At 42.1% G+C, this 26,459-nt stretch overlaps 2 protein-coding genes across 2 annotated transcripts; one reads left to right on the forward strand and one right to left on the reverse strand.

The window, feature by feature from the left end:
• Positions 1-4,138: 4,138 nt before the first annotated feature.
• Positions 4,139-18,877, reverse strand: ankrd52a (ankyrin repeat domain 52a). Its single transcript, XM_020104717.2, has 28 exons — positions 18,662-18,877; positions 18,044-18,127; positions 17,857-17,935; positions 17,164-17,234; positions 16,754-16,954; positions 16,578-16,665; positions 16,277-16,419; positions 15,910-16,122; positions 15,029-15,107; positions 14,806-14,920; positions 14,557-14,639; positions 14,352-14,469; positions 14,167-14,235; positions 13,889-14,029; positions 13,525-13,587; positions 13,302-13,413; positions 13,011-13,082; positions 12,727-12,928; positions 12,521-12,608; positions 12,295-12,412; positions 11,870-12,089; positions 11,675-11,762; positions 11,469-11,552; positions 11,159-11,304; positions 10,933-11,015; positions 10,641-10,723; positions 10,416-10,507; positions 4,139-9,558 (listed from the first exon to the last, which is right to left on the reverse strand). The coding sequence occupies exons 1-28, from the start codon at positions 18,686-18,688 to the stop codon at positions 9,287-9,289; spliced, it is 3,234 nt and encodes a 1,077-aa protein (XP_019960276.1). The 5' UTR covers positions 18,689-18,877; the 3' UTR covers positions 4,139-9,286.
• Positions 18,878-20,004: 1,127 nt separating this feature from the next.
• coq10a (coenzyme Q10A) lies at positions 20,005-25,895 on the forward strand. The gene is made up of 5 exons (XM_020104727.2): positions 20,005-20,619; positions 21,593-21,742; positions 21,830-22,022; positions 22,225-22,326; positions 22,627-25,895. The coding sequence occupies exons 1-5, from the start codon at positions 20,480-20,482 to the stop codon at positions 22,792-22,794; spliced, it is 753 nt and encodes a 250-aa protein (XP_019960286.1). The 5' UTR covers positions 20,005-20,479; the 3' UTR covers positions 22,795-25,895.
• The last annotated feature ends 564 nt before the right edge of the window (positions 25,896-26,459 follow it).

The raw sequence follows: 26,459 nt of genomic DNA on the forward strand, positions 1-26,459 counted from the left end.
TGTAAAATGTCGGGGCGGTGTGGAAACAGAAGACTATGAAGCAGAATTTGGTTCGACAGATGGATTCGAAGGCATACGGCTCGAGGGGCTCAAACTCACCCTCGTACAGAATTACAAATCCACCTCGCCATCTTTTTTCTCGTGACAACCCGTGGTACCATTCCAACTGCAGGGCGATGGATGGCTGACCCAGAATGAAGCTGTAAACGTTGAAACTGTGTATACTACAGGGCTCGACAGGGAGGTATACATACGAGAGGAAACCAAAGAAATACATGATATCAAAAGAAAAGAAAAAGCCAATGGATGGTTATTCATTTTCTAAAAGATGATTCCTCACCACTGAATGTTAAAGGGGATAGACTATCATCATAATCTGCATCTTAACATTGTCTGGCTTCACATTCCAGTGGTATTTTGTCGTATAAATGCTTCTCATAAATATTTTTTTCAACGTCAAATAGACAAATACACATACAGCACAACCAAGCACACTTTTTTTTTTCGTAAGTATAACTACCATTGCTTATGATAAATCTGTATTCCCGTACTGTGATCCTCTTTTTTTTTCTTTTTCTTTTTTAGAAGTCAGAACAGGTGGAGAGACAAACAATACTCAAGGCTGCAAAACAAGGAGGTAGGAGAAATGCTACTGAAAAACAGCAAGTGATGCTAACATGATCGTTCACTTAAATAATCATGATACACCAGGCGTCGGCTCGACTTCTTGAACCATGCTACTGCCGACAGCTGCTATCCCAGTCATCGTCTTCAGGAGCGGAGTGTGACAACCGGAATTTCAGATTTCCACTTTAGTAAAAATATCGTAGGTCATTGGTTTTACTTAAATTATGATGCCCCAGAAATAATCTCAAGAGTTGTACGTGCAGGTTTCCTGACAGCGCCTGAGGCTGACTGGAGTAGCAGCTGTTTACTAACTAAAGAAATCTTCGAGGCCCACTCAGCCTTTAAAAAAAACATTTATCGTGTCTTTACCCTATATTTCCCGACTGTTTTTTTTTTTTTCTTAAATGGGCTAATTTCAACAGAGTAACTTCATTGGTCCTGTCGTCATCACAGGTCTAGAGACCACGCTGCTGGTGATGGCATTGACTCCTTTAGACACAGTAGAGTAGTATATTTGCAGATTTGTAAATGAGGTAATCAGCGTTAGGCTAAATAGGGAACCCTGTCATTGACACACATGCCCACCTCATTCATCAGCAAAGCAAAAAAAAGAAAAAGTTCCTCAATCAGCGGGACAGGACGTTGGGAAATTAAATCAACTTTGGAATGTTGGGTGGACGAGCCAACTTTTTTCCCCTCATATTTTTTTATTTTATCATTTTTTTCAAAATTCATTCCTGTTTTTGTGAAGGTGCACTGTGAAACCATTTGATTGTAACTCATCACATGCCCTGATTCAGAGTCCTTCTACTCATAACAAGGGCTCCTTTGTATTTCCCCAGATAAGCCACTCAAAGTAAAACAGGCAACCCATTATCTATCACCTCTACATTTTAAATTTGCGATGAATTAAGGCTGCCTCAGCCGCAGACCGCTGCCTGCTTTAAGTCCAGTCGTGAGAGGATTGTTAATAGCTTGTGAGTCGCAATGAGGTGGCAACATCTACAGTGAAGCAGACTAAACATAAAAACATGAAAGGGGGACAACCACGAAGAAAATGTCACAGAACATGCAGTACACATCCTTTCTACAGTAGGCTATTTCTAATAGCACATTCAAGGGGGGCTGCTAATGGGAATATTCTGCGATATGGCTCTGCTGTAGAGTAATCAAGCTTGATGTGAGACTACTTCCATCGTGAGCTCATGGAAGGAGCGAGTCGATAAGGTGCTCCATCAGAAGATTGCTGCCTTATTTCACCTGCACAAACTCTTTGTGTCATTCAGGTTCACCTGCAAACACCGGAAAGTGTCTTTTTTTTTTTTTGAACATTTGTTTTCCTTCGTGTAAATACATTCCCCCCCCCAAAACACATCTTTTGCTGGTGAAAACAAACGGCACTTTCAAAGGGGAATGTTTCTCTAAAACCACAATCACAGGACCTCCAAGTAACAAATTCTGAAAACACAGGCTATTATTCAGTAGATATAAATCTCATGAGTATCTTAACTGTACAAGCTTTAGGCTACACGCTGAAAAGGGAGGGACACGTAAGAACCCTTAATGCTTAACAATGAAAACAAATATAAGGCATTTCATATTTCCTTTTATCCGCATACGTCACTGACAGCAGGTCTAAATATTTTTGAGAAAACATTTCATTCAAGGAGGAAGAGGATGCATATACACATCTACACATGCAAATTAACATGTCTATCGGCTAGAAACCAGAAATCCAAACTACAATACCGTAAAAGTCCATCTATCAGAGGAAAAAAAAAAAAAACCCTGCACCTGCTCAAATCTATCGGGAAACTTGTGCACCTTCCTTTCTCTGAGCAGGCGGCTTTTAAAGTCTGATAGTGATCACAGTTTTAAGAACGGAATATCACTCACTCCACTAGCAAACGCCACCTCTGAATACAAACAAGAGGACCACTTGAAATCCTTCATTTGCTACAGACAAGTGACTTTTGGTGTTAACAAAAAGGGCATATTAAATAAGATTTTCTTTTCCACCGAGGAAGCAATGATAAACACAAGGTTATTGCACTTTTATCTTTTGTCTATTTCAAACGAGGTCAGCTTGAGAGAAGATGATGCATGCCTTAATGTCGTAGTAAGACAACAAATGTTACGTCACTTCTATAGTATGATCACACGGTAATTAACACTGCACACAGCTACTACTGCAAACCTACTTGTAGTCAGTCTACCCTAAATAATACAAAACAATCTCCACAATCAATTTGCAACACAGTCACAACAGTTTGCCTAAACTTGATCTTGAAATGCAGGTACCGCATCTTTTCACATCTCGGTTAATAATCATCGATGAAAACCAGAGTCGAGAAAAACAATCTGAAGCAGCTCTGAAAAATCCAGACGATGGTCTTTCTACAGTTAATGTGTTACTGACAATCAATCCTCCGGTTTCCTGCACTCGAGAGGAGGCCGATGTTTTCCCTCGTGCCTTTTTGCCTAAATTTGGTCTATAGGCTCCTGCTCTCCTCGGTGTTGGGGGAAGCCAACTAAGTCCAGAGGTGCCTTCTTTGGATTTGTGCTTTCGTACAATTGATCTCCATCCGTTCAATGTGTGATGTGCCTGAAATTGCATCAGTAGTGTGCAATTTATTCTGCCAAGCAGACAGTGAGTGGAAATGCATCATTAAATCCACACCAATACAGGAGGAGTTACTTGGCTTTTTTTGTTTGAATAACTTAGATCACATAGGGTTGAGATAATCATGCTCGGAGGGTGTATGAGTCTATGTTCTGTCGTCATGTATGTTCAGTGTAATTTTCCTTTCCCCCCCCCATTATAAGGCTTCTGGGAAATACAAATGGAAGACCGTACCTTTCGGTAGTAACAAATAAAAGGCACCATGCCACCACTGTGCTCAATATTACACAGGTCCTATCGGTGGTGGGAAAATTAATAACCAAGTGTTCAGGCAGGGAAAAGTGGTCAAACTAGCATTAGTCGTACAGTAAAATTTTATTGTTTTGATTTACAGAGGTATGGTATTATAGCTAGCTTCATTTCCTACAATAAAATTAGACAGTACCCTTCATCCTATATGACTTGCACCAGATAACAGACTCATCTGTTGGTTGTAATGAAGCGACACATGTTGAAATTGTTACTATGCTTCTCTGTTAAAAAAAAAAGAAAAAAAAAGGGAAATTGTGCATGTTTAGGTTTGACATGCAAATATTGAAATGTTGTTACTCACACACATACACTCACACACACTACAAGAGAGAAATCTACACGACTTGCATTAGGAAATGCAAGAAGAAATCACAGAGGATCAATGTCAGCGGCTTCACGAAAAGATCAGTGATGAGGTAAAACTGCAGGTCCAATAAGAAGTACAAGGTGCAGTCGGCTGCCCCTTAGTAAGGTAGGAAACATCAGACATCTGCCGACACTAATCTAACACTTTCGCTTAGATACATCTACGATTTAGGCTGGTTTAAGCAGAACTACACTACCCACGAGAAGATGGATAACAAAAGTTTAACTCTTTGTTAGCATAGCTGTACAAGATTTTTTTTTTTTTTTTTTTTTAAATCACGAGAATTTCCTTTTTTCCATCTAAATATTTTTTCTTGAGGTACACCACCTTTATCCCCAGTGTATTTGGCTCTGGATAACAGAGAAGCCAAACTTGATTGTTTCCAAGTGAATTCTTAATTCGTTCTTTCACAGTGGCAAATATGGCGATATCCTAACCTCTCAGAACAATCTCTGCACCATGGCAACCTTGAGCTATGTGCTACCTCAATTGATTTGTGTGCTTCTCGACACCTACAGATGTCTTTAAGACCAAAATTAGCCCCAAAATATTTTTTTTTTAGCGATCCGAACCAAGAAGCATAACTCTACAGGTGATGCAACTTATTAGGTACTGCCAGGTATCATTTCCATTTTCAGCTTTTAAGGCAAAAGGCTCAACAGTGGATCAGAGTTGAATTGAAATTTGCCATTTACTTCAAGTAAGAACCGAGACATCCATTGAGGCAAATCAATTCTATACTGTATATACCATGCGTTTTTCTTTTTATGGGACATCTAAAATGTTTTTTTTTTCTCCTGGTAACACACACATTATAAACCATCTTGTTAAACACACACACACACACACACACACACAACCTAGGGATTGCTTTGCCAATAGCAAACTAACTGTATTCTCCAAAAAATGTCCAATTATAAAATAGACTTCTACCCAACACCAATTTTGAACCAAATACTTGCATTAAATTACTAATAACCCATGCAAATATTTATAGTTTTCCTTTGACTAGAATAATTGGTGAAAAAGACATGCAGCTCCAAACTCAAAATTGTAATAATCCTGCCTACTTCTGAATAAGTTACGGACCAAGTAAATATGATTTATGTCTAAAGGCAAATAAAGGTTTCTATGGCACTAAATGGGTGTAGCTTAGGTGCATTTTTGTCAAATATAGGCTATTTACGAGTATGTGTGATCATATCTACTGCAGACCTTTTTGTCCCTCTTGTTTTACTGTGCTCTAAGGCAGTCTCAATGGAATGGATGAACATGAACGTTTAATTGTGAACTCTTGTCCTCTGTCTACCTTGCAGGCTACACTCCACACAAATGTATATAGAGAAAAGTGATATCACACAACAGCAGGCCTATACTCCCAACAATAATGCCAAAAAACAAAAGTCCCTATCCAGACCCTCAATGCAGGAAGACTACTACACTTACTGAATATCATGTAGAGAAGTAGGTCATGACATGCTACCTGTATAATCACATCTACGCACGACAAATGAAGAGCAACAGTTTAAAGTCGGGAGAAAGCAAATTGTCCTGCTCTAAACTGACCCTACATTCATTTCAGTCAGAAAATTCATGGCTCAGATTTGATGGTCAGACTGTAAACTGCTTGAACATATGCATAAATCCATTGCTGCTTTACTAAGAGGTTCCCCCCCCCCTCTCTCCATGTTTTGGCAATCAGGCCTCATTTGTGACCAAAGTTTATAACATCGAACCCGCATTCAAATCTTCCATTGGCATTTATGCTATGATTTACTGAATTGGCCTAAATGGATGGCAGTGCAATATTTGTGCTGCACACATTTTACACACACGCTCTATTGCTACAATTGGACCTTTCATTGCTTTCCGACTCCAGATATATATTGTATATGCTCCGTTTGTTTAATCGTTAACTATATCAAAATTGTGATCTAGCTCCATGCACAATCACTCAGTTATCACTGGTACACACAAATAAAACAAACAAAAAAAAAGCATGTAGAAGAATACTGTGATACAATAAAAGGATTCAGTTACAACTTGTATAGTTGCGAGGGACAATGGCTCCATTTACTGGTCAGATAAGGACATCACAAGAGAAAACAAAAAGATCCCTGCCTGAACAGACTATCTGACAGCACCTACAGATGGCAGAGAGAGAGTATGTTGAGTATTTTGAGGAGCCTGCCTGAGGTGCGTGTTGAATCACTGGACTGACTTAAAGTGACTGAGGCCAGAGTCTGTATTATTAACAGTAGGCTGGGTAATGCAACCTTGTCACTTTGTCGGGCCGTTTGCCCAGAAAAAAAAAAAAAAAAACACACAAAAAAAAGTCAGTGGGCAGTGGGCACTGTCCCGAAGTGCTTAGAGACACTTGTTTTTTTTTGTTGTTTTTTTAAATAATGCATTGTTAGAGTACAATTTTGTTGCAGCCTTTGCTTGTCGTTTGCAACCCTTCCTTCCTGTATTCAGCAGCAGCAACACACATGCATGTAAACATAAGTACATACATTACATCTGCTCCTTTGCACACTTAGAACCTGAATGTACTAAAGTGCGTGCTTGACTATCTAATTAAGTGCTGTGGGATTAGGGTTAAAAAGGAATTAAATTAATGGAACCTCCCATTAAAAATGTAGACATAATCATCCTGCTGAGATCTGATTGGATTAGTAAAATTCTGCCTGCGGCTTCAGCACAGATCCTGAGATTACAAAAGAAAATTATGCACCTATCCCTAATTTAAACAACAATATAACTTCTCCTGTAAATTAGAAATTGATCAAGAGACCAAAGGCTGAGAGTCGCCGATTAGTTCTAATTCATTTCAGTCAGTTATGGAGGTTTTGAATTGAAATGACGAATACAAATCTACTCAACTAACCGAGAAATCACTGCTCTGAAATTGAACAGTTAGTCAAATAAGATACGACGACGCGAACAACCTTTTGCAGGGGGAATTTAACAACATAGCCTAGTCTAGGTCCTCATCTCTCATCCAGTCAACTAATGTGTGCAATTGTGCCACTTCATTACCAGTGGATATGAAGTTATCACGCCAATGAAAACAATCTTACTCAGTGTAATTTAACCACCAGCCGATGGTTTAAAACAATAGAAAAAAAGACGACAAAATAGCATAGATATAACATCTTAAAGTCACAAACAGCTCTAGTGGTCCGATACAATCATCTTTAGTATGCTTAGTACCAGAAATGGGATGAGGAGACGACAAAATTAACACCAAAAAAGCACATATTTGGATTTCTGCTATTCCTGAAATCTAAACAACAGGTATTGGCCTAAGCGAAGATCCCCCTCCTTTTCCTCTTAGCCCTATTTGCTTCTAGAAGGGACATCAGCCCCCTGGTCACTGATATTGCCGTTACATATACAGATATGCTGGGCAATGTTTTTTTTCTCCCCACTAGCTACTATGATTTGACCGTGTTCAATGTTGTTGTTATCAAATGGGTGGAAAGATGATCAGATTCAGGGCTCGTCATACTCTGTCATTATGCAATCCAACTGAAATGATGTGTTACGGAAGGCATGGGTCAAAAGGCATTTCATGGGATGCCATAAAGGCAGCCCAGTGCATTTGTGTTGACACTGACAGTAAAATGCCCGGCACACACAGAGCCATTCGTTAAGTCTTTAGTAATTTTTCATGAAGAAAGAGGAAAATAAAATATATTTAAGAAAAATAAAGAAAATTCAAACACATTCCAGGGAAACAAAAGCCCTTATGACAGTGATTGTCTATTCAATAATGTTTAACCAAAACAAAAAAGGCCAAAAAAGAAAAAATATTGCTTGAAAACTGCCCAATAGAAAAGCAGAAAATACTCTTTATCTTTCAGTTATAATAATAATAATCAGAGTTGACCACCGAGAAGCTGAGACATAAGCTATTAGATGTTTGAGACTAGTTCACCAGCTCCGACAAATCCTCCTTACAGAGAGCTTGTTAAACGACGGTGGTGATGGCCGGTTCAACTTCAGAAACGCAAGAAAACAAACAAACAGAAAAAGTCATTAGTGCCAAAAAAAAAACACGATTGCTCTCTTTCAATAATTAGGCCAATGGAATTCTGAAATCTTTTCCCAAAAAAAAGAAAAACACTGTTAAAGAGATGGGAAATAAATTGAAATGGCTTGTTCATTTATGTGCTCAGATATATGATGCTTTGATGAGGTGTTGTTGGCAGATATTACTAGTAAAGCCTTCATCTAGAAATAAACAAGGCCTCAGTCAGTCACTATCCTACAGTAGTTCTCTAGTCCTACAAAAAGAGAACATTAGGCCTACGGACCCTGGGTGAAGATGAAGCAGCTGCTAAACGAGTTGACGAGGTATATCAAGATCTATTGTCTTTCTCTATACAGTACAGTTCATCTCAAATAAATAATTTATAGCCATAGTAGTGTTGATCAACTTTGGTCATAACTTATATGCTTAGAAACATTCTAGCTTAACAAACACTTATTTAGCATCTTTAAAACATGAAGTCAGCATTAAGAGCAAATTGATGACCTAATGCCGACCCGAGCATGGCTCTCCTTTGGAAGGAGACATGCGTGTGTATTCAGCAGCGTTACCAAATTATCTTAAAATGCCAAACGATTCTAAGCTGTACGTTTAAAGTACACTATGGAATTAACATCTTTGTGACCCTTTTCCAAATTTCGGATTGTACTGTAGTACACAAGCATTGCACTCTTAAGCAAAATTTCGATTTTCCCTTGTGTGGTTCCTTCATAAAAATCTAAGCTAACGGACAATTAAAAACAAAACAAAACAAAAAAAAAAGAAAGAAAGAAAGAAATCAAAATATCACCAAAACACAAAGAAACTCTTTGATCATTCTTTTGGGAAGGCTGTATGTTCCTCTACAAGGTCACCATAACGGATTAAATATGATATGACTTCTTATACTGAGTGATATGAAGATAAAGACAGTCGAGGATACAGAGGTTTCCATGCTCTTAGATGTCGGTTATATAATTATGTAGACATGGTTTTAAAGGGTTAAATGATTTCGAGATGGCCAGATTGCTCGTGTTTGTTTTGGAAGCCGCACTTTATCTGAGTGACCTTGTAGAGCAAGTTGCCTCTACGAGTTAAGCACTACTAGGAGATGGAGGAATGGGATCTAATTGCATATTAGGTTTGACTGCACCTCAAGAGAAGACCAAACACTCACACACACACAGACGCACAAACACATACATACACAGAGAACAGACGTGTGGGTGGGTGCTCTCCTGGTCCTCTGGGCCATGTTAAAGGGAGTCACCCCCTGGTGGTGATGATGGTGATAGCAGCTGACTGAGGGGGGGTGCACACGCCCTCACTCAGACAGACACCCATCCAGGCCAACCGGTGCACCGTGACGGTCTTTGACGTAGCCGTTGTGGAGGCCGTTGCTGGGCAGCGGGGCGCAGGCGGCGGTGATGCCGCAGTGCTTCAGCAAGTTGAGACCCGGGGATGGGGAGACGGTGGGAGAGGAGCAGGAGCAGGAGGAGGGGTCCCGCTGGGGGAAAGGCTTCATGGTAGAGAGGATCAGAGCCAGGCAGTCAGCCACGTCCTTGTTGGGAGCACAGGCCAAAGCTGGGGTGTGGCCTGATGAAGAAAAAAAAAAAAAAACTTGCATTAGAACACATACTGCTTGAAAACCAGTTGAATTACAATAAGTAAAGTTAACAACCCTAATGTTTCTCTCTGCATCACATTAAATGACACATGCAGGTGTTTAACTAGCTGGTGAAGATCGTTTAACAACTAAAGAGACAAATATTTCCCTCAGTACAAAATAAGCCACTTATAAAGTACTTTGTGAGAGAAGGGGGGGGGGGAATAAAATGTTCTTCAGTGATAATGATACATGGTCATAAAACTATTAAAATAAACGTCTTTAAACCACCAGGCGTATACGCATCAGTACTCAAATATATAAATTCTGTTCCCAGGTGAGAACTGCACCGAAAGCAACCAATAAATTCCAGTGGGGCACTTTGCTGCCTGTACATACAACTGATAATTATAAATATAAACTGGGTTGGCAGTTTATTAAGTGCACGCAGTGTGATACTTAAGTCCTGTAATAAATCCTCCTTTCATGCAGGTTGTAATGTTGAGTTTTTAATCAAAATTACCCCGGAGACGTGTTAATTCAGCCGCGTCATCATTGTGGAGGCTGCAGTCTGTGGAGCTGTTGAGCTAAATTGCATTATGCAGAGTTTTTTTTGTTGTTTCTATTTTGCCTACTTTAGTTGATATAAATGGGGTGGACAAAATATTAGAAACACCTGGACACTATGTTGTTGGCCCACAGACTTGGTGCAGCCTTAGTTTTTTGTTACTCTTAATTTTGTTTTAGGATTTGAAATTAACTCATTATGAAATGTTGGTAAATGGTCTCCTTGTAAAAAAAAAAAAAAAACAACACATCGGTCAATCAATATTTTGGAGTGCTTTACCTTCCTCGTCCACAGCCAGCACAGTGGCTCCTCTGCTCAGCAGTGCCTGCACCACCGTAGCCAGGCCGTTGCGTGCTGCGAGATGGAGGGGCCTGGGAGAGAGCGAGGGGAAAGTATGAGAGGCAGCCGGACAGACAATTTGGCTCAAAAAGGCCAAACTAGTACACCCAAGTTTTAAAACTTGTCTCATTCGTTCTTAGCTTATAAATGTTACATGGTTCTCACATTTGCAGAGCACTGTTGGTGGCATTTATGAGTGTGGGACTGTGGATTTCTCCCAGAATCAGCAGGGCACACATCTCATGAGCCTGAGGGACAAAACAGAAAGACAATGCATTGCTTCACATACACAGAAGAGGCATCTCATGCTGCTTGGTTGATTTTCTATCTATTTAAGATAAAATGAGCATTGCTCATTTAGAGGAAACTTTACTTGGCTCAGTTTAGAAGTCGTGGTGGTAATGCTCAGCACACCACAGTGGAGCTTCGGGATCTACTGAGTCATTTTTATGCGTACCTTGCTGCAGGCCAAGTGCAGGGCAGTGTTCCTGTTGTCATCCAGCAGTGTCAGGTCAGCCTTGGCCCGGTGAAGGAGGATGGCTGGACAACACAAAGACATTTATTTCACTACAGTTGTCCTGCTGTGACAGATGTTGTCAGAAGACCACAACAGATGTAGTCCAGTGTGAGACATTCAACGATGCATTGTTTTAAACAACAAGAATAAGAAGAGTGAAACTTACCGACAGTGCCACTGTGTCCCTTGTCAGCAGCAACCATCAGAGCAGAGCGTCCACTTTTGTCCACTGCGTTGATCTCCATCCCGTGGCGAAGCACCAGCTGAAGTCCTGTGACATCCTCAGCAAATGCAGCAGCATGCAGTGGGGTCCTACAGGCACACACAGAGACAGTGGCAGTTTCAGGAAAAGCTCAGGGACTTGAGACACATTTTTTGAGATAGAAGAAACATGTGCAGTAACAGTGTAATGCAGTATCTCTTGTCTATCCCTCCCAATTTCCAGACTAAGTTCACTGTTTGTTCTGCAGACTGACCTTCCTTTGGCATCTCTGGTGTTAATCATCTGGACCCCAGCAGATTCCAGCAGCCTCTCTGCTGCACCGCTATGGCTCTTCATCCTACAAGCAAGAAGAATGTGTTGGTTACATCTAAACCTTCTTCATGGATTGTTTTGTTGTTTGAGGAACAGCTCTTAGTTTTGAAACACTGAGACGGGCCCTTATGAAAGGTTAATACTCACAGAGCACAGTGCAGGGGGGTGAAAGGGTTTCCCTCTTCATGGATAAATGTTTTAAATTCAAGTAAAACCTCCAAACAGTCTTCATGCCCTGAGAACCAACACACGCAGCGTTACGGACAAAAGATGTCACAGTGATTATTTCAACATTCAGGTTCGGCGGATCAGCCATTTTAAAGTCGATCAAACTGATCTTACCTTTGTAAGCAGCCCAGTGTAACGGGGTGTATTGTTTGTTGTCCAGCAGTTTATCTTGTGGGTCTGTTGCAATGGCAGCCTGCACCAGACTGGCCATGATCTCTGTGTGGCCTCTGGACGCAGCGTAGTGCAGCGGTGTCCTACCCTGGGTGTCCTTACACAGTGCAGAAGCTTTGTGCTCCAGCAGGGCTGTCACACAGTCGTCATGGCCCAACACCGCCTGGACACAGACAGGTGATGAGACAAACTATTACGTGGACATAACTTTGACTATCATGACTCTTTCATTTAGCTTAACCACTATATTTGGAAGTGAAAATGAAAGATCTTTAGATTGTCTATTATTGTTTAAAACTTCATCCAACAATTACACTTGAGTACTATGAGTACAGTACGTAGCCAGATACAGAGGCTTGTGGACTTACCCCTCTGTGCAAAGCTGTGCTGCCCCTCTTGTCCTTGGAATCTGGCAAGGCACCCTTCTCCAACAGGAAGTGGACACAGTCGGTGTGACCTCCCTGAACAGCAAGCATCAGAGAGGTCCTAAAAGCGACAGGAATAACAATTAACAAGTGTATTTTCACTGTTAGCTCATTGGGCAAGAAACAGAAAAGTGGAGTCCAAGAACACAGCAGAGAAAAAACAACCTACTGTCCAAATTTGTCTGCAACATTGGTGAGATCCCCATCCTCCCCATAATCAATCATCATACGCAGGCAGTCTGAGTGGCCATTGGCAGCTGGTATGAAACCAAATACAAGAAATAAAATATTTAACGTGAAACTGAATGAATATAAGAAGATAACAATCACAAACAATTGCAGTAACTTGAAATATTCCTGCAGAAAGTGAATTACCTGCAACATGAATTGGAGTCCACATGAGACGGTTTTCATTGAGGAGACAAGAGGCTCCCTGAGCCAACAGCACCTCCACACAGCGGGCGTAGCCTTTCTGGGCGGCCAGGTAGAGCACAGAACGACCCGCAGCATCCTGCATGTCCACATAAGCTGCAGTCTCGGTGAGCACACGCAGTGCCTGCCAGTGTCCCTTATCAGCCTGAGGGAGCACAGGAAGTCAGTCACAACTTAACATTCAGTCGAGGCTACGAAGACGATCTCCGTTGGTGTGAAAAACTTACAGCGAGATGCAGAGGACTGACTGGAATGCTGCTCTCTATGTCTCCTAGTGCATTAAAGGACATCTCCAGGAGCTAGAAAGGAAAAGATAGAGTGGATTTTATTTAACCGACTGAGTTTCAAGTCGCCGCATCAAAAGTCCACAAGCAGATCAGTCTTTAAAGTGTATTAGGAAAAAGTGAGCCAGGTCACCTTGGAACTACAGGTTTATGTCACCTAATAGCTTGTTTTATACAAGTAACTGAAATTAGATTGTTTGTTGTGAGGTAATCACACTGAACAGAAGTACACACCAGCTCCAGGTTTTGTTTGTTGCCATGGTAAGCTGCATAGTGAACAGCACTGTAACCCTTTGTGTTGACCATCGATGGATCAGCACCGTTGTCCAAAAGATGCTCCAAGCAGCTAAAAACATAAACAAAAGAAGAGGGGGGTTAAGAAACGCAGCATTTAATACAACATCACACTGGATATGGGCAGATGCAGGGGAGAGACGGCGAGAGTAAATTAACTCACAAGTACGATTCCTTTGCTTCGTCCTCATCATTCTGATGGTTCGAGGAAAAATGACGATCAACTCTGGAAAGACAGAGATATTCAGAGATTCAATAAACAAGGTCAATGTAATGTGAACTAACACATGTTTAAACTGTTGCATTTCTATCTGAAAATATTTTACATGTTGAACTCAAACGTGACTTGACTCACAAACCTAGACATTCAGAACATTTACAAATCTGCTAATTTGTTTTTGGTTTTTATTAGTCATGAGAGAACATTAGCTCAGACACACAAGGTCAGGAAACACATATTTAGTTTACTAACTGAATAAAAAAAAAAACAGCAATCAGTTTTAGTGGCAAGAGACAAGTGTTCCAACCTGCTGAAGGCTTGGGATGCGGCAGAGTAGTGCAGGGGAGTGCAGCCTGTCTGGTCAGGCTCGTTGACCTCAGCGCCAGCGCTCACCAGGGTCACAGTGCACTGGTACCTCCCATTAGCAGCCGCATAGTGCAACGGTGTCCTACACACAGGATGCAAGGAGAGAGAATACAGTCACTCTGGGTACTTGTTTGTATTAAACATCCAGAGAATGTTGCAGCATCAGCAACGTATAGAAGCAAAAACAAAGACATTAAACACGGATGAGCGAGAACTCACCTTCCCATTATGTCCCTCTTGTTTAAGTCGGTACCGCTACTTAAGAGCAAGTTCAGACATTCAACATTTCTGTGAAGACAGACGACCATGACAGGAAATTAAGTTGGAGCAACTGACGACCTGTGCCAGCATAATATTGTAAGTCACTTTAATATTCAGGTGTCCAAGCAGATTGTGCGTCTTACCCTCCAGAGGCAGCAGCGTGTAGACAGGTCCTCCCAAAGTTGTCAGGGGTGTTTATGTCAAACCCAGCAGATAGTACATGCTCTTTACTCATAGATGAAACTATACTATACAGCTGACCTGTAGGAAAATGAGCAGTTGGCAGTAAGAGCTACGTCCAAGAATAGAACATTACATTTTCCAAACGTAAACATTCATGGAACAAACCTGAGGAGAGTAACTTGCGACAACAGTCTGAAAACCCGTACAGCACAGCTAAGTGCAAGGGGAACATTCCATGGATCCCACGTCTAGAAAAATCAAAATAGACACAGGACAAAACGTTAGAAACAATTAAAAAGATTTAACCCTGCTGTAACACAAACCATGAGGGACATACATTAACGCTTCTTTGTATTTACAACCTCATGGCACCATTATTCTCATCAGTGCTACCACTTAAAGCTTTTCTGATACCTGGCCGTGTCTGCTCCATTGGTCATTAGAGTGCTGATCAGCAGTTCATGGCCATACTTAGCAGCAACGTGGAGAGGAGTATTGCCATACTTATCCACACAATCAATTTCCCCACCTGATGGAAAACAGAAAAGAAGGACTCAATGAAACACACATGAGGAGGAGAGAAAAGCCAGCGGCGACATGTTCTCACAGACCAGTCACACAGCACAGTCATCGTTACCATTTTGGATGAGGATCTGAGAGCGTGTGAAGCGTCCGTGAATGGCTGCCATGTGCAGGGGGCTCTTCCCTTCTTTGCTCTATGAAAAAATACATTTCATTTAATATTTAACATGGACCAGAGATTAGAAAACAATTTTACTGCGGTGAGAGTCTTCAGAAAAGTGCTGCACGAGCAAATGAAGCTGATTTTGACATTTTCTCCGATTCAGAGATCAAGTGTGACAAAGAATATCATGCACATGACAGGCTTTTACATTTTCTGTGCAGCGCAGGCAAGGGCTCTTTCTTCTCTTACTGGCATGTCTTTATCTACAAAAGGACAATTAATAAAAACCTGAAATATTAAATATATTACAAAATAGCAAACTACATTGTTTGCATTTTCTCTGACAGATTAGATAGACATCTATGTAAGATGAAAATACAATGATTACGTTTATACAAATCCGTTCTTCTATTATGACATTTTCATTCTCATGCACTCCAGTTTCACTTCTGACAGCTAAATGCGTGTATGAGAAAATCTCCACCCTTTCATATTTATACAAATTATTTCTAAAGGCGGGAATAGAGAGGTGTATCATCTTTAATTTTTCTCCAGGTCAACCTCCATATATATTTTATTACATTGAACCTGGGATATAACGGAAGCACACAACTTTCTTTTATTATTACCTTCTTTAAAATCTGGTTTAAAAACTAATCTACGTATAAATGATCTTAACATTTGACAAAGGTCTGACAAAGATCTAGAAATCTACTGCACACACATCTGCACCTTTGAGTGAACTGGAAATGCTGTGACTTTACCATCACCAAAGCAAATGATTATTTCATGACAGTCATTTCCACTTCGAGACGTTTCAGCCTGTTTCGTACCTGCTGGTTGACATCTGCCCCATTGTTGACCAGCAACTCCAGACACAGGGCACCGTTGGTGGAGACGGCAGCCAGGTGCAGAGGTGTGTAGCCGCACTTGTTGGGCTGGTTAACATTAGCTCCATGGTTCACCAGCTCAGTAGCCACAGCCTCCTGCCCCATGTAGCAAGCCACATGGAGCGCAGTGTTTCCAAAGCCATTGGGCTCATCAATCTGACGGTGGCCGACAAATATGACACAAGATCAGACTATGATCGGAAATCCAGATTTCAACTGCCCAAGAGGACTATTGGTTTTATGTTTAGGCTTGTTTGACTACTTTAAAGAAACAATCAAAACAAAACAAAACTAAATGTAAAGCACTCACCTCTGTCCCCATCCTCAGTAGGTACTTTACAATTTCGAGGTGACCACTGGCAGCAGCAGCATGGAGAGGTGTGTAGCCCTGCTTATCCTTGCAGCTCTTGTCAGCACTGCGGGACACCAGCAACTTCACAACCTCCACATGCCCTAAGAGAAACCACAAATGACGAGCACGTCAGTATTATAGATTGAGACTGAAGGACTTGTTGTCTGTTGCTGTCCATGGATAAAATATCTTTTACTGTGATTTTAAAAAAGAACACTGAGTGCTGTGCAGCACTGTTGAGAAAATGAAAGTCACTTACCCAGGTAAGCAGCACAATGGATAGGCTGTCTCTCCTTCTTATCAATGGCACTCAGGTTGGCCCCTTTATTCAGCAACAGCTTCACCATCTGTAAGTTAATTGGAAAGTTGAGGCAGCTATTTCAAATGATCATTAATTATGACCTCAAAGAGGTTCACAAACAACTGAGCTCTCACCTCTTGGAACCCACTCTGAGCAGCGTGGTGCAAAGCAGTTCTGCCTGTGCGATCTGCCATGTTCAGGTTGCTCAGCTGGGTCAGCAGGGTCTCTGCGCAGCGTGTGGCACGGTTGGCAGTCGCCACATGCAGTGGCGTCTGCCAGAACTTGTCTCGTGCATTTGCTTCTGCTCCGCGCCTCAGCAGCAGACTCACTGCCCTCTGGGGAGGAGGACAGAATTACATAAACTTAAAGTATATATCATCTCTTTGGTTTGCCGCATTTCCTTTACAGTTTTTTGGTGCATAAATTCTAATGAGTTCTTTAATCACTGTGGGTGAATATATAAGAGAATTATAGGATGATGTCACCTCGCTGCAAGATAATTAGACTCTCTGAAATGAGAAAAGCATGTGAGTTGATCACTTACTTCATTCCTGGAAGCAGCTGCCCTGTGCAATGGGGTCAACCATATGTGGTCTTTAGCATTAACACTGGCACCTGGCAGACAAACAAACAAAACATCAATCATGTGTAAAGGTATCACATGTATATTGCAGCTGAAGCGTAAAGGTATCGCACACAAAGTCTGTATCTTCATCTGAAACTGTGGCATGTTCAAAAAATAAATACAACATTACTTTCATCATTTAAGTTTTCAGAACAGGTTTGATTCGCTGCTCTTCGGGATCAATTGGATCGCAGATTTCACATCCTGAAATGGACTTGGAAGCGATCGGGATCATTTTGCAGCTCGTTAATCAGAAGACAAAATTCTCCTTGTTCCCGGTGGCTTCTCAGGATTGGTCAGACCCAATGTTTTCTTTTGATCAAGAAGTGAGAGGTGCACACGCTCATCCTCGCTGCTGGACTCCATTTTACCTCCTAGTTTACATTTTCAGATCAAATAATAACACACGAGACTCAGCGTGCAAGGGGTGTGTGTGTGTGTGTGTGACGATTCCCACTGGTGTAAAAATCCAGACTTGTTGTGCAAAGACCTTCATGCTGCTTCACAGGGACTTAACAATCAAAGCATACACTGTGCATCCTACTCCTGTGATGGAGGATGGCAAACGGAAAATGCATAACCAGATATCAGCAATGCATGCAGCTCACTCACCTGATTCAATGAGGAGGTCCATTATATGGACGTCACCCACGCAGGCAGCAGCATGAAGTGGCGTACGGCGCTCGTGGTCCTGGAGGAAGAAAAAAAAAAACACAATGACGTTTACCATGTTGGATATGTGTGGGGGGGTGGGGGTGCACGTCCTGCACAGTATGAACTACATGTACTTCACACGTACCAGTGCATTGACATCCTCCTTTTTGTGCAATAGTAGTTGAAGTTCTTCAGCATTACGGTTGAAGATGGCCTGGACCAGAGGAGGCTGCAAAACACACACCAGCCAAGTTAACGTTGCAGCGACGTTGCATGAAATGACGCTGATCGGTGACCGTCCATCACACTTTCCCTCTGAGCGGGTTAAATCCCCGCTACATCCACTGACTAGTCTGTGAAATTGCAGCGTTGCAAATGTTGTGTTTAATGCGTCTGTTGTGTGTAATTCTCGCTGACCGCCCAGCAAATACTCGCAGCCCCGACCGAGGCCTACAGGCCCTTCGCTCGGTACGCGAGTTAGCCGCACGGCTTTAGCTAGCAGCCGCTCCAGGGGCTGGCCCGGACCCAGAGCACGGCCTAGACCGGAGCGGCTGCAACGGACGTGTGCATGCGGGGAAAGCGGCCGATCGCGCGGATTTTAATGCATCGCGATGCCGACGTCGGCGAACTACGAAGCGTCGAGGAGCTACGGGCGAAAACAAGTCGTTCGACGAATGCGACGCAGCTGTGTTGCGCACAAGAAGCGGGTCCGTCCCAGCAAATAGACTGCGCCACAGCACAAACACGGGGCGCCTTGTTTCACCTGGTCTACGATGTTGAGGACTCCCATCTCCCAAACTCTCAGCCCGGACGGAGCTCCTTCATGAGGATTGAACTACGAGGTAAACTGCGGCAAGCTACTGGCTCCACCGGTCAGACGACACCCATCGCTGGAGGCGAACACAAGTGCGGGCTCGATCTGTCACTGTTGTTGTCTCCGTATCCAGCGTCGGAGCTCACGATCCCGGCTACGACCGTGACGAGGGTCCGCCTACAGGCGTGGCGGCACCACAGCGACACCGAGCGGCTGGGAACGGTCACGGCAGCCACAGCACAGAGAGGCAGACAGACTTTTGACAAAAGGACAAATCATAACCACAGACAGAGCATATATTATATATTATAATTAATATTATATATTAAAAAACATACAGTGTATGCGTTACGTATTTGTTGTGCCTGTTGAACTGCTTCCATGGCCAAGACTTTGAATCAGGTGAAACTCAATCCATCGGAGTTCTATGATAAAGCTGCAACAAAGATCGTCCTGATTATCAAGATTTTTAATAATCAATTGATTGTTCAATAAAATACCCTTCATCATTACCTGAAACCCACGAGTGCTTTCTAATAACTGTTGCTGTCTGTTCAAATGTCAAACACCCAGTTTGTTTTCTGTCAGAGAAAACTGGAACTCCAGCACATATTCAGATTTAAAAAGCTGGTCCAAGTGCATTGATCATTTGACTTTCCCATTTGATTTGGGTATTGAGTGGTTTCTAGTTAGTCATGATAGATTGAAAATGTACATGCATGGCCATAGGTCAACAGGGGCCTGACAACAGACTGGAAAGGTGCCTCCTATGTCGCAGAGAGAGCTCAACGCACTGTAAACACAAAATTGCAAAAAACAGAAAAGTGAAGAACTTGGCTGTAGTTCAATGTGAAGAGAAGTTATCGAAGTCTACAACTCGTCAGTGGTGATGAAACTTCACAAAGCATTGAACTACAACCAGGTTCATCACTTTTTTTTTGGCTCCCCTGGAAACATTCCATTTTCGCAATTTGCAGCACGTACCTGTATTTGCATGTGTTGGAAGTTTTTTTTCTTCATTTGTGTTTTATCTGTTTGCGTGTTTTCTTAATTTGCAGTGCTTTGAGCTCTCATGTTCACCGTACGTACCTAATAAAGTGAACACCAAGTGTATAAAGACAGTATCAACCAGTGAATATTTTTTTTACGAAAATAATTACATCCATTTTTGAGCGTACACACATCTCAAGATAAAAATATATATAGCAGGAAAAAATATTAAAATAAAAAAAGTATTTCTCTGTAGTTAACCTCCTTGCCAGTGCGGGGCAGTATTGCACCGCGGAGCCGTTGTGCTGACAGCCGATGGGCAGAAGAAAGGAACAGTTTGTCCCACCGGTGTTTGATGTCTCGGCAGAAGGTCGCGGACGAGCCGAGCGACGTTTCACAACAGACCGAACCACAGCCGGCGTCGGTGATTCCACTCTTCTCTGGACCTCGTGGCTGGAGACGCCGAGTGATGTGAGTTTCGCAGAAGGCGCCGAGCAACGCGACCGTGCGTCGCGTTTGTTAGCGAGCTAACGTCGTGCTAGCTAGTGTTCGCTAACGCTAGCGGACGGAGGCGCAGCTCAGGCGAACTGGTTTCTTCCTTCAAGCCGAGCGGACGCTTCGTGTCGCTTCTTACTCTACCGACTGAAGCGAGGGGGGTCTTTTTTTCGGACCAGAACCTCGAATCCCACCGGTCCTAGTCTCGGAGCCCCCACCACCCCCCCCGGGTCCAGCCTCTCACTCCCACCCAGCATCTGTGCTCCGTGATCGGCTGCTCTGATGGCAGCCACGGCCGCTGCCCGGCGGTTGCCCATGGGTGTGCGGACATTCAGCGACTTTCTCCAGATCGCCACGGTGGGATCCCCCCGCTCCTGCCGTGCAGCGGTGCCCAGAGGAGGGTGCACGCGACAGAACATCAGGTGAGCCGCAGTGTGTTTATCATGTCGTGACGCGATGAGTCCAGTGGGACCAACACTGGCTCCTGTGGGTGTGATGGGATATAGTCGTGTGTGGATGTTGCAGGTTTTAATCCCGGGGTAACTACCAGACCCGCGACAACCTCAAGTACCTTTACATCCTACTAATGCTTCGATGTTCCTCAGTAAATGATGTTTGGGTATAAAAAAGAAAGGGGTCACCCAGGGGCCACAGTTTACACATCATCATCTGTCCAACATCCACGCACAGTTCCTGATTCAGTTCGGTTCACATTCAAGTCAATCAATCAGGTTTTTTGTTTGTATAGCCCATATTCACAAATCACAATTTGTCTCATAGATCTTAACAAGGTGAGACGTCCTCTGTTCTTCACCCTCAACAAGACTATGGAAAAAAATACGACCCAAAAAACTGTAGACACCTCAGAGTGAGAGAGCGACATGTGAGGGATCCCTCTACCAGGACGGACAGAAGTGCAATAGATTCCACGTGTAACTAAGAATATAAACAAAATAACACACATAACATTGAAAATAGTGATTCAACAAACGGTGTACTAAAGTGTTGTTATTGCATAACTATCCTGTAACCATGTGATATTGATTGATGGCAGTATTACCCAATCATGGCCAAGTTTCAGCCAACAGTCACCAAACGTTTGTCCTGATTCCACAGGTGACTTATTGGAAAAACTCATTGTTATGTGGTGACACAATTGTGAGTTGATGTAACAATACATTTGTGTTTTCACATAAGAGGACCTGCCCCACTGAGAAAATACCAGCACACTCTCAGCACAGAGACCTTCCGTCCTGCTCCAGCACATTATCGCTGCACTCATTGGCTTCAGTAGCTGGGAACTGGGATGTGGTGGATGTTTGTTGTTGTGCACTGTGTTTTGTTGCAGTCTTTCCAGAATGAGGCTTACAGGACGTGTTTGTCTTACTATTTCAGACACCTGTCGTCATGTGGCATTTTGATGACGAGAACTCCCAGAGCACTTTGCCTTCAAGAGTGGGACACGATGACAACCGTTCCCCAAAGTAGAAACTTCATCAGCTTCACCAACAAAAGGAAGGAGTACTCCGAGCGTAGGATAATTGGGTAATTTTCTACTTTGATATTAATAACTTATATTTTGTAGTTTTTGTTTTGTTGAAGACCTTAACGTTGGAATACTTGCTCTCTTAGGTTTTCTATGCAGGAAATGTACGATGTAGTGGCTAATGTTGACGAGTACAAGCTCTTTGTGCCCTGGTGTAAGAAGTCCCAGACCATCATGAAGAGAGCAGGCCACTCCAAAGCTCAGCTTGAAGTGGGATTCCCTCCAGTGGTGGAGAGATACACATCTATGATCACTTGTGTCCGGCCTCATCTAGTCAAAGTAAGTGTGAGCAGCTACTGTGAGTCCCTCAGTCCTGTGAATGAAAATATACATCAGATTTTATTTTATGCATGGAAATAGTTTTTGAGATTTCTGAAATACAAAATAAATGTCACTAACTCCCTGAAATCAAAGTGTAATTCACCGACGCGAGTTGTTGTTGCGTTCCCGCTCACAGAGTTTTTCTTCTGGTTGATTCTAGGCCGTGTGTACAGATGGAAAACTGTTCAATCATCTGGAGACAATATGGCGCTTCAGTCCCGGCATTCCCGGTTACCCTCGCACCTGCACCGTAGACTTTTCTGTAAGTAGCTTTTCATTATCGACCCTCTGATGCATTTTATGTCATTACCTTGAGTTAAATGACAAGATTGATACAACTCTCATAGACAAGAACTATGAAGCGCTTAGAATAAAGACTTGTTCCCACTGTTTTCACTCTTTATTCTATGCTAAGCTAGCTGTCTGAGGTTGTATTTATCACACAGACATGGTTGTGGTGTGGATCTTCTCATGTAACTTTTGATAAGAAAGCTAATAAGCATTTCTACAGTGGAGTCCAGAACTTTTTTTAATTCAAGTGAAATGTTTGTGTCTTCCTCAGATATCCTTCGAGTTCCGCTCGCTGCTGCACTCCCAGTTAGCCACCATGTTCTTCGATGAGGTTGTAAAGCAAAACGTCACCGCATTCGAGCGGCGAGCTTGCAAGCTGTACGGCCCAGAGACTCGAATCCCGCGGGAGTTGATGTTTCACGAGGTGCATCAGACGTGATCTCATCAGCTCCGTGTTTTCATCTGGCCTTAAACGACACCAACCTTTATTCCCTTTATCCCCACAAACCCGCATGATGCTGCATAGTCACCTCGCCCTCCAACTTCAAGTCTCTGCCGCTGCCTAGACATCACAGCGACTCCAGAAGACGTTAGACATCCCACTGTTGTAAGCATTATGTTGGAATATTAATCATTCTTGTTATTGCAGCCTCAACAGATTCTTGCTCATTTCCATCCTCCTTGTCCACGTTCTGTCTACCTCCACTGAAGGGTTCCTTGTTTGGCAGAAGGAATCCACATTTGCTCTTGCTCCATGGCAGTTACATACTGGATTTATGTAAACAAAGCAGTCGATCATTGCAACGTCACGTCAGCAATGGAAGAAAGGCAACTTATATTTTAGAAGAGCAGCACAGTGACACTGAACACAACACTGTTTAATTTATATTTTTCATTGAAGGCACAGAGGTCATTTGACTTCAGCTCAAGTCTTACAGTTCACTGTGACCTCAACGATACTTGACACGCCGACACTTTAAGTTAAAGTGGGTCAACATTTTTACTTTAATCAGCTGATTATACTGTAATAGGGAAACACATTCTTTGCCCTTGCCACTTGTTTTTAATTCAAATGGGAGTTTTAAAATATCCTGACATATAGCAGTGAACTTAATTTCCCCAAAAAAAACCATTTCATTCTTTTAAAAACAAATGAATTCATCTGTGGCTACATGCAAACTTGTATTGTTTTATTTGGATCCAAATTAAATGTGCCATGTGTGGGAGTGTTGTCACTGTTTGTTGTGACGAAATCGATGAAGTGCAACGTTTCGCGAAGGGGAGAGAAGAGTAGTTTTCCTCATCAGTTAGCTGTGGCCTCATTTAACCTTGACTTGTGGAAAATTTTGCTTTAACTTGGCTGTTGTGCTGTGATGCTTGGTTTTTTTGGACATTGAGATTTGGTCTGCCAGTTTTAATAATGCCTTATTTTACAGCCCAGCACTAGTAGTGAGTATTAGGTCATGAATGAGTGTTGGAGGCAGTTAAACTTTGCACAAACAAAAGCACCTGAATAATTCCATGGAGAAGCTGGAAAGAACTGATATAGTGTAAATGGGATTACAACAAAAACAACTTTATATTTGATAAATACCTGTATTTACTTTAGGTTTGCAGATTCTCAAAGTTAAAGATAAAGACATGATACAAAAAATAAAGGTGAATTTGTTGACAGTGGTCTGATATTATAATAATCACACTGCAGCGAAAACAAACCATTTGTACGGGACGTTGTAAAAGTTTCCCTTCTCTGCTTTCTGTGTTTTGTGGTCCATCTTCTGAAGGTCATCAGGAGGACGTTACTCCTGTTGTGTACATTGTTAGAATAAAAATAATACACTGGTGGGCTGTAGAATAAAACATTATCATTTATCATCATCTGTGGGTTTAATGCTTATTTTTAAAAGGCTTTTATTTATATTTATTCTGATGCATGGATGTAACTAAGAGGCAACTGTTAGACACGTGTCTCGTGTTTATGTGTCAAGGTCAAAACTACATTTAAGTTTCATGTCGAAGTAGCCCGTCGCTTTATTCCACGATTAAGGGCTCTGAAGTTAAACTGATTGTATTTGCCACAGAGGTGACTGCGGCGTTCAGGTTGCCAAAGGTCAATGGAGGAAGTCATTTGTTGAGTAACCTTCTTGGTAACAGTCAGGTCATTTTGTCCACACGCTCCAAGTCTTATTCTCCCAACAGCTGAACTGTGGGTTCGGCGTTTTCACATCTGGATTTTGGCTTCAAACTTGATCTGTTTTCATTTTCTCTGTGATTTAGAAATGAAGAGATATTTAATCATCAGTGCATGAAGAATTTAAAATCCAAGTGGGCATGTGAATCACAACAAAAAATAAATAGTTCTACTTATTACAAAGATGTTCAAATGCTGTGTTATATTTTAAAGCAATAAAATAGTCTATTTTATATCATATTGCCGTGCTTGCTATGCAGTGATCCGGCTTCACGTGGCACCGTTTATCTCCACCTAACATCTGTGTGTGTTAATACTGCTGCACGCAGACTGCATTTCAATACCAGCTCCTTTGATTGTAGATGCCAATACTCTGAGTCAGAAACAAGGGAAATCAAAATGGCACTCAGTACAGTGCAAACCTTCACCGAGACCCGACAGTCCCTTTAAATTCAAGCTGCACCAATTTACCCATATTTAAAGATATCAGTTCCCTAAATGTTCCTGATTTTGTTTCCATCAAGTCATAATGTTGGAAAATCTTTCAGAATTGAAATCCTGGATTCGTCCCCCAAAGTGAATGGCCCCTTCTCTGGCCCTGTTGCATCCCTCCACCGGTTTTCATGGAAATCCGTCCAGTTGCTTTTGTGTGATCTTGTTTACAAACAAAGGGACAGGGTTGAAAACATAACCTTCTTGGCGGATGTAAATATTTTTGGACAGGAGGGTAACAAACTTCAGCCCGACGCTGAATTTCCTGAAAACGTATCACGATTACATCAACTGGAACTTTCACGTTTCTCAGTATTATCACAGTTCTTTTCAAATGTGCTGTAAACGTTTCAAAGTTACTGCTACACCAACTACAGTCATTTCATCCAGATTTATATTGACAATTAATACCAATAAAATAATGATAGTATTGTCGTTATTTATCGAAGGTTGACGACTTATTACGTCGACTCCAAATGTCAGTCGGGACAAAATATCTTAGCATTTGTTTCACACGTGAAATGTGGGGACTGGGTGTTTGCATTTGTTGATTGCACATTGATGATGATCACAGTAAATATTTTAAATAAAGATAAAGAAATAGAACAAATTAACTGACGTTCTATCATGAGACCGGTGATCGTTTCATCCCTTGTATTTCCACATTAACTTGTCAAGTTGCGGGTGAATGAATGACCCTTGGTGTAACGGTGGTGGACTTGTATGTAAAGAAGGGTTTAGAGCATCACTACCACAGACTGGGGAGATCCTACGATAGAATATATTTAAAAATGTATCTGAAAATACTGTGCGTGTATTTTAAAGTATATTATTTAAATAAAAAAAAGCAGGTATAACTGTTTTTTGTGTGTGCAGTTTTTAAATAATGTGCATCTTGCTCTGCAGAATGACTCACGTTCTTCACCTGCAGCGACCTTTATCACAGGGTTGTGTTTTAATACATTTACACGAGGAGCCTGTGCCAGAAACTCAAACACTCCCTGGTCTTGTTGCTACAAAGTGCACGTAGGCAGAAGGAGGCCGGACACAGCTCTCTAAAGGTAGCTGACTGGAAACCAGAGTGGGGTGGTGGTATGTGGGCCAGTTATTAATAACAGCACATAGGAGAGGTGGCTGTTCGGACCCATCTTCTTCCTTGATCCTGTCAATCGCCTTTACTACGTTCAAGCTCAAGTCAGGCCTCGCCAGAATAATCTCACCACAGTGAAAGACAAGACTAGCTGTTTAAAATCTTGTTTCTAAAATTCAGTCGTCCAACGCTGCGTTTCGGAAGAACATTTGAGAATGTGCTCACTCACAGAGCAGGTGAGTTATTACCTCGGCCAATGAGGTTGTGTTTTCAAACCCGCCCCTTTGTTTATTTTTGAGGCAGCGTTACACAAAAACTACTGATAGGTTGA

Source organism: Paralichthys olivaceus, chromosome 6 (genome assembly GCF_024713975.1).
Source record: "Paralichthys olivaceus isolate ysfri-2021 chromosome 6, ASM2471397v2, whole genome shotgun sequence".
Lineage (NCBI taxonomy): Eukaryota > Metazoa > Chordata > Actinopteri > Pleuronectiformes > Paralichthyidae > Paralichthys > Paralichthys olivaceus.

Bases quoted from the DNA above. Each gene is read 5' to 3' on its own strand.
- ankrd52a (XM_020104717.2), bottom strand. From the start codon at position 18,688: ATGGGAGTCCTCAACATCGTAGACCAG. The intron at 18,128-18,661 runs GTGAAACAAGGC...TGTGTTTTGCAG, and splicing joins TCCTCAACATCGTAGACCAG to CCTCCTCTGGTCCAGGCCAT. The intron at 14,640-14,805 runs GTATCAGAAAAG...TGATTTTTCTAG, and splicing joins AATGGAGCAGACACGGCCAG to ACGTGGGATCCATGGAATGT.
- coq10a (XM_020104727.2), top strand. From the start codon at position 20,480: ATGGCAGCCACGGCCGCTGCCCGGCGGTTGCCCATGGGTGTGCGGACA. The intron at 21,743-21,829 runs GTAATTTTCTAC...TTGCTCTCTTAG, and splicing joins TCCGAGCGTAGGATAATTGG to GTTTTCTATGCAGGAAATGT. The intron at 22,023-22,224 runs GTAAGTGTGAGC...GGTTGATTCTAG, and splicing joins TCCGGCCTCATCTAGTCAAA to GCCGTGTGTACAGATGGAAA.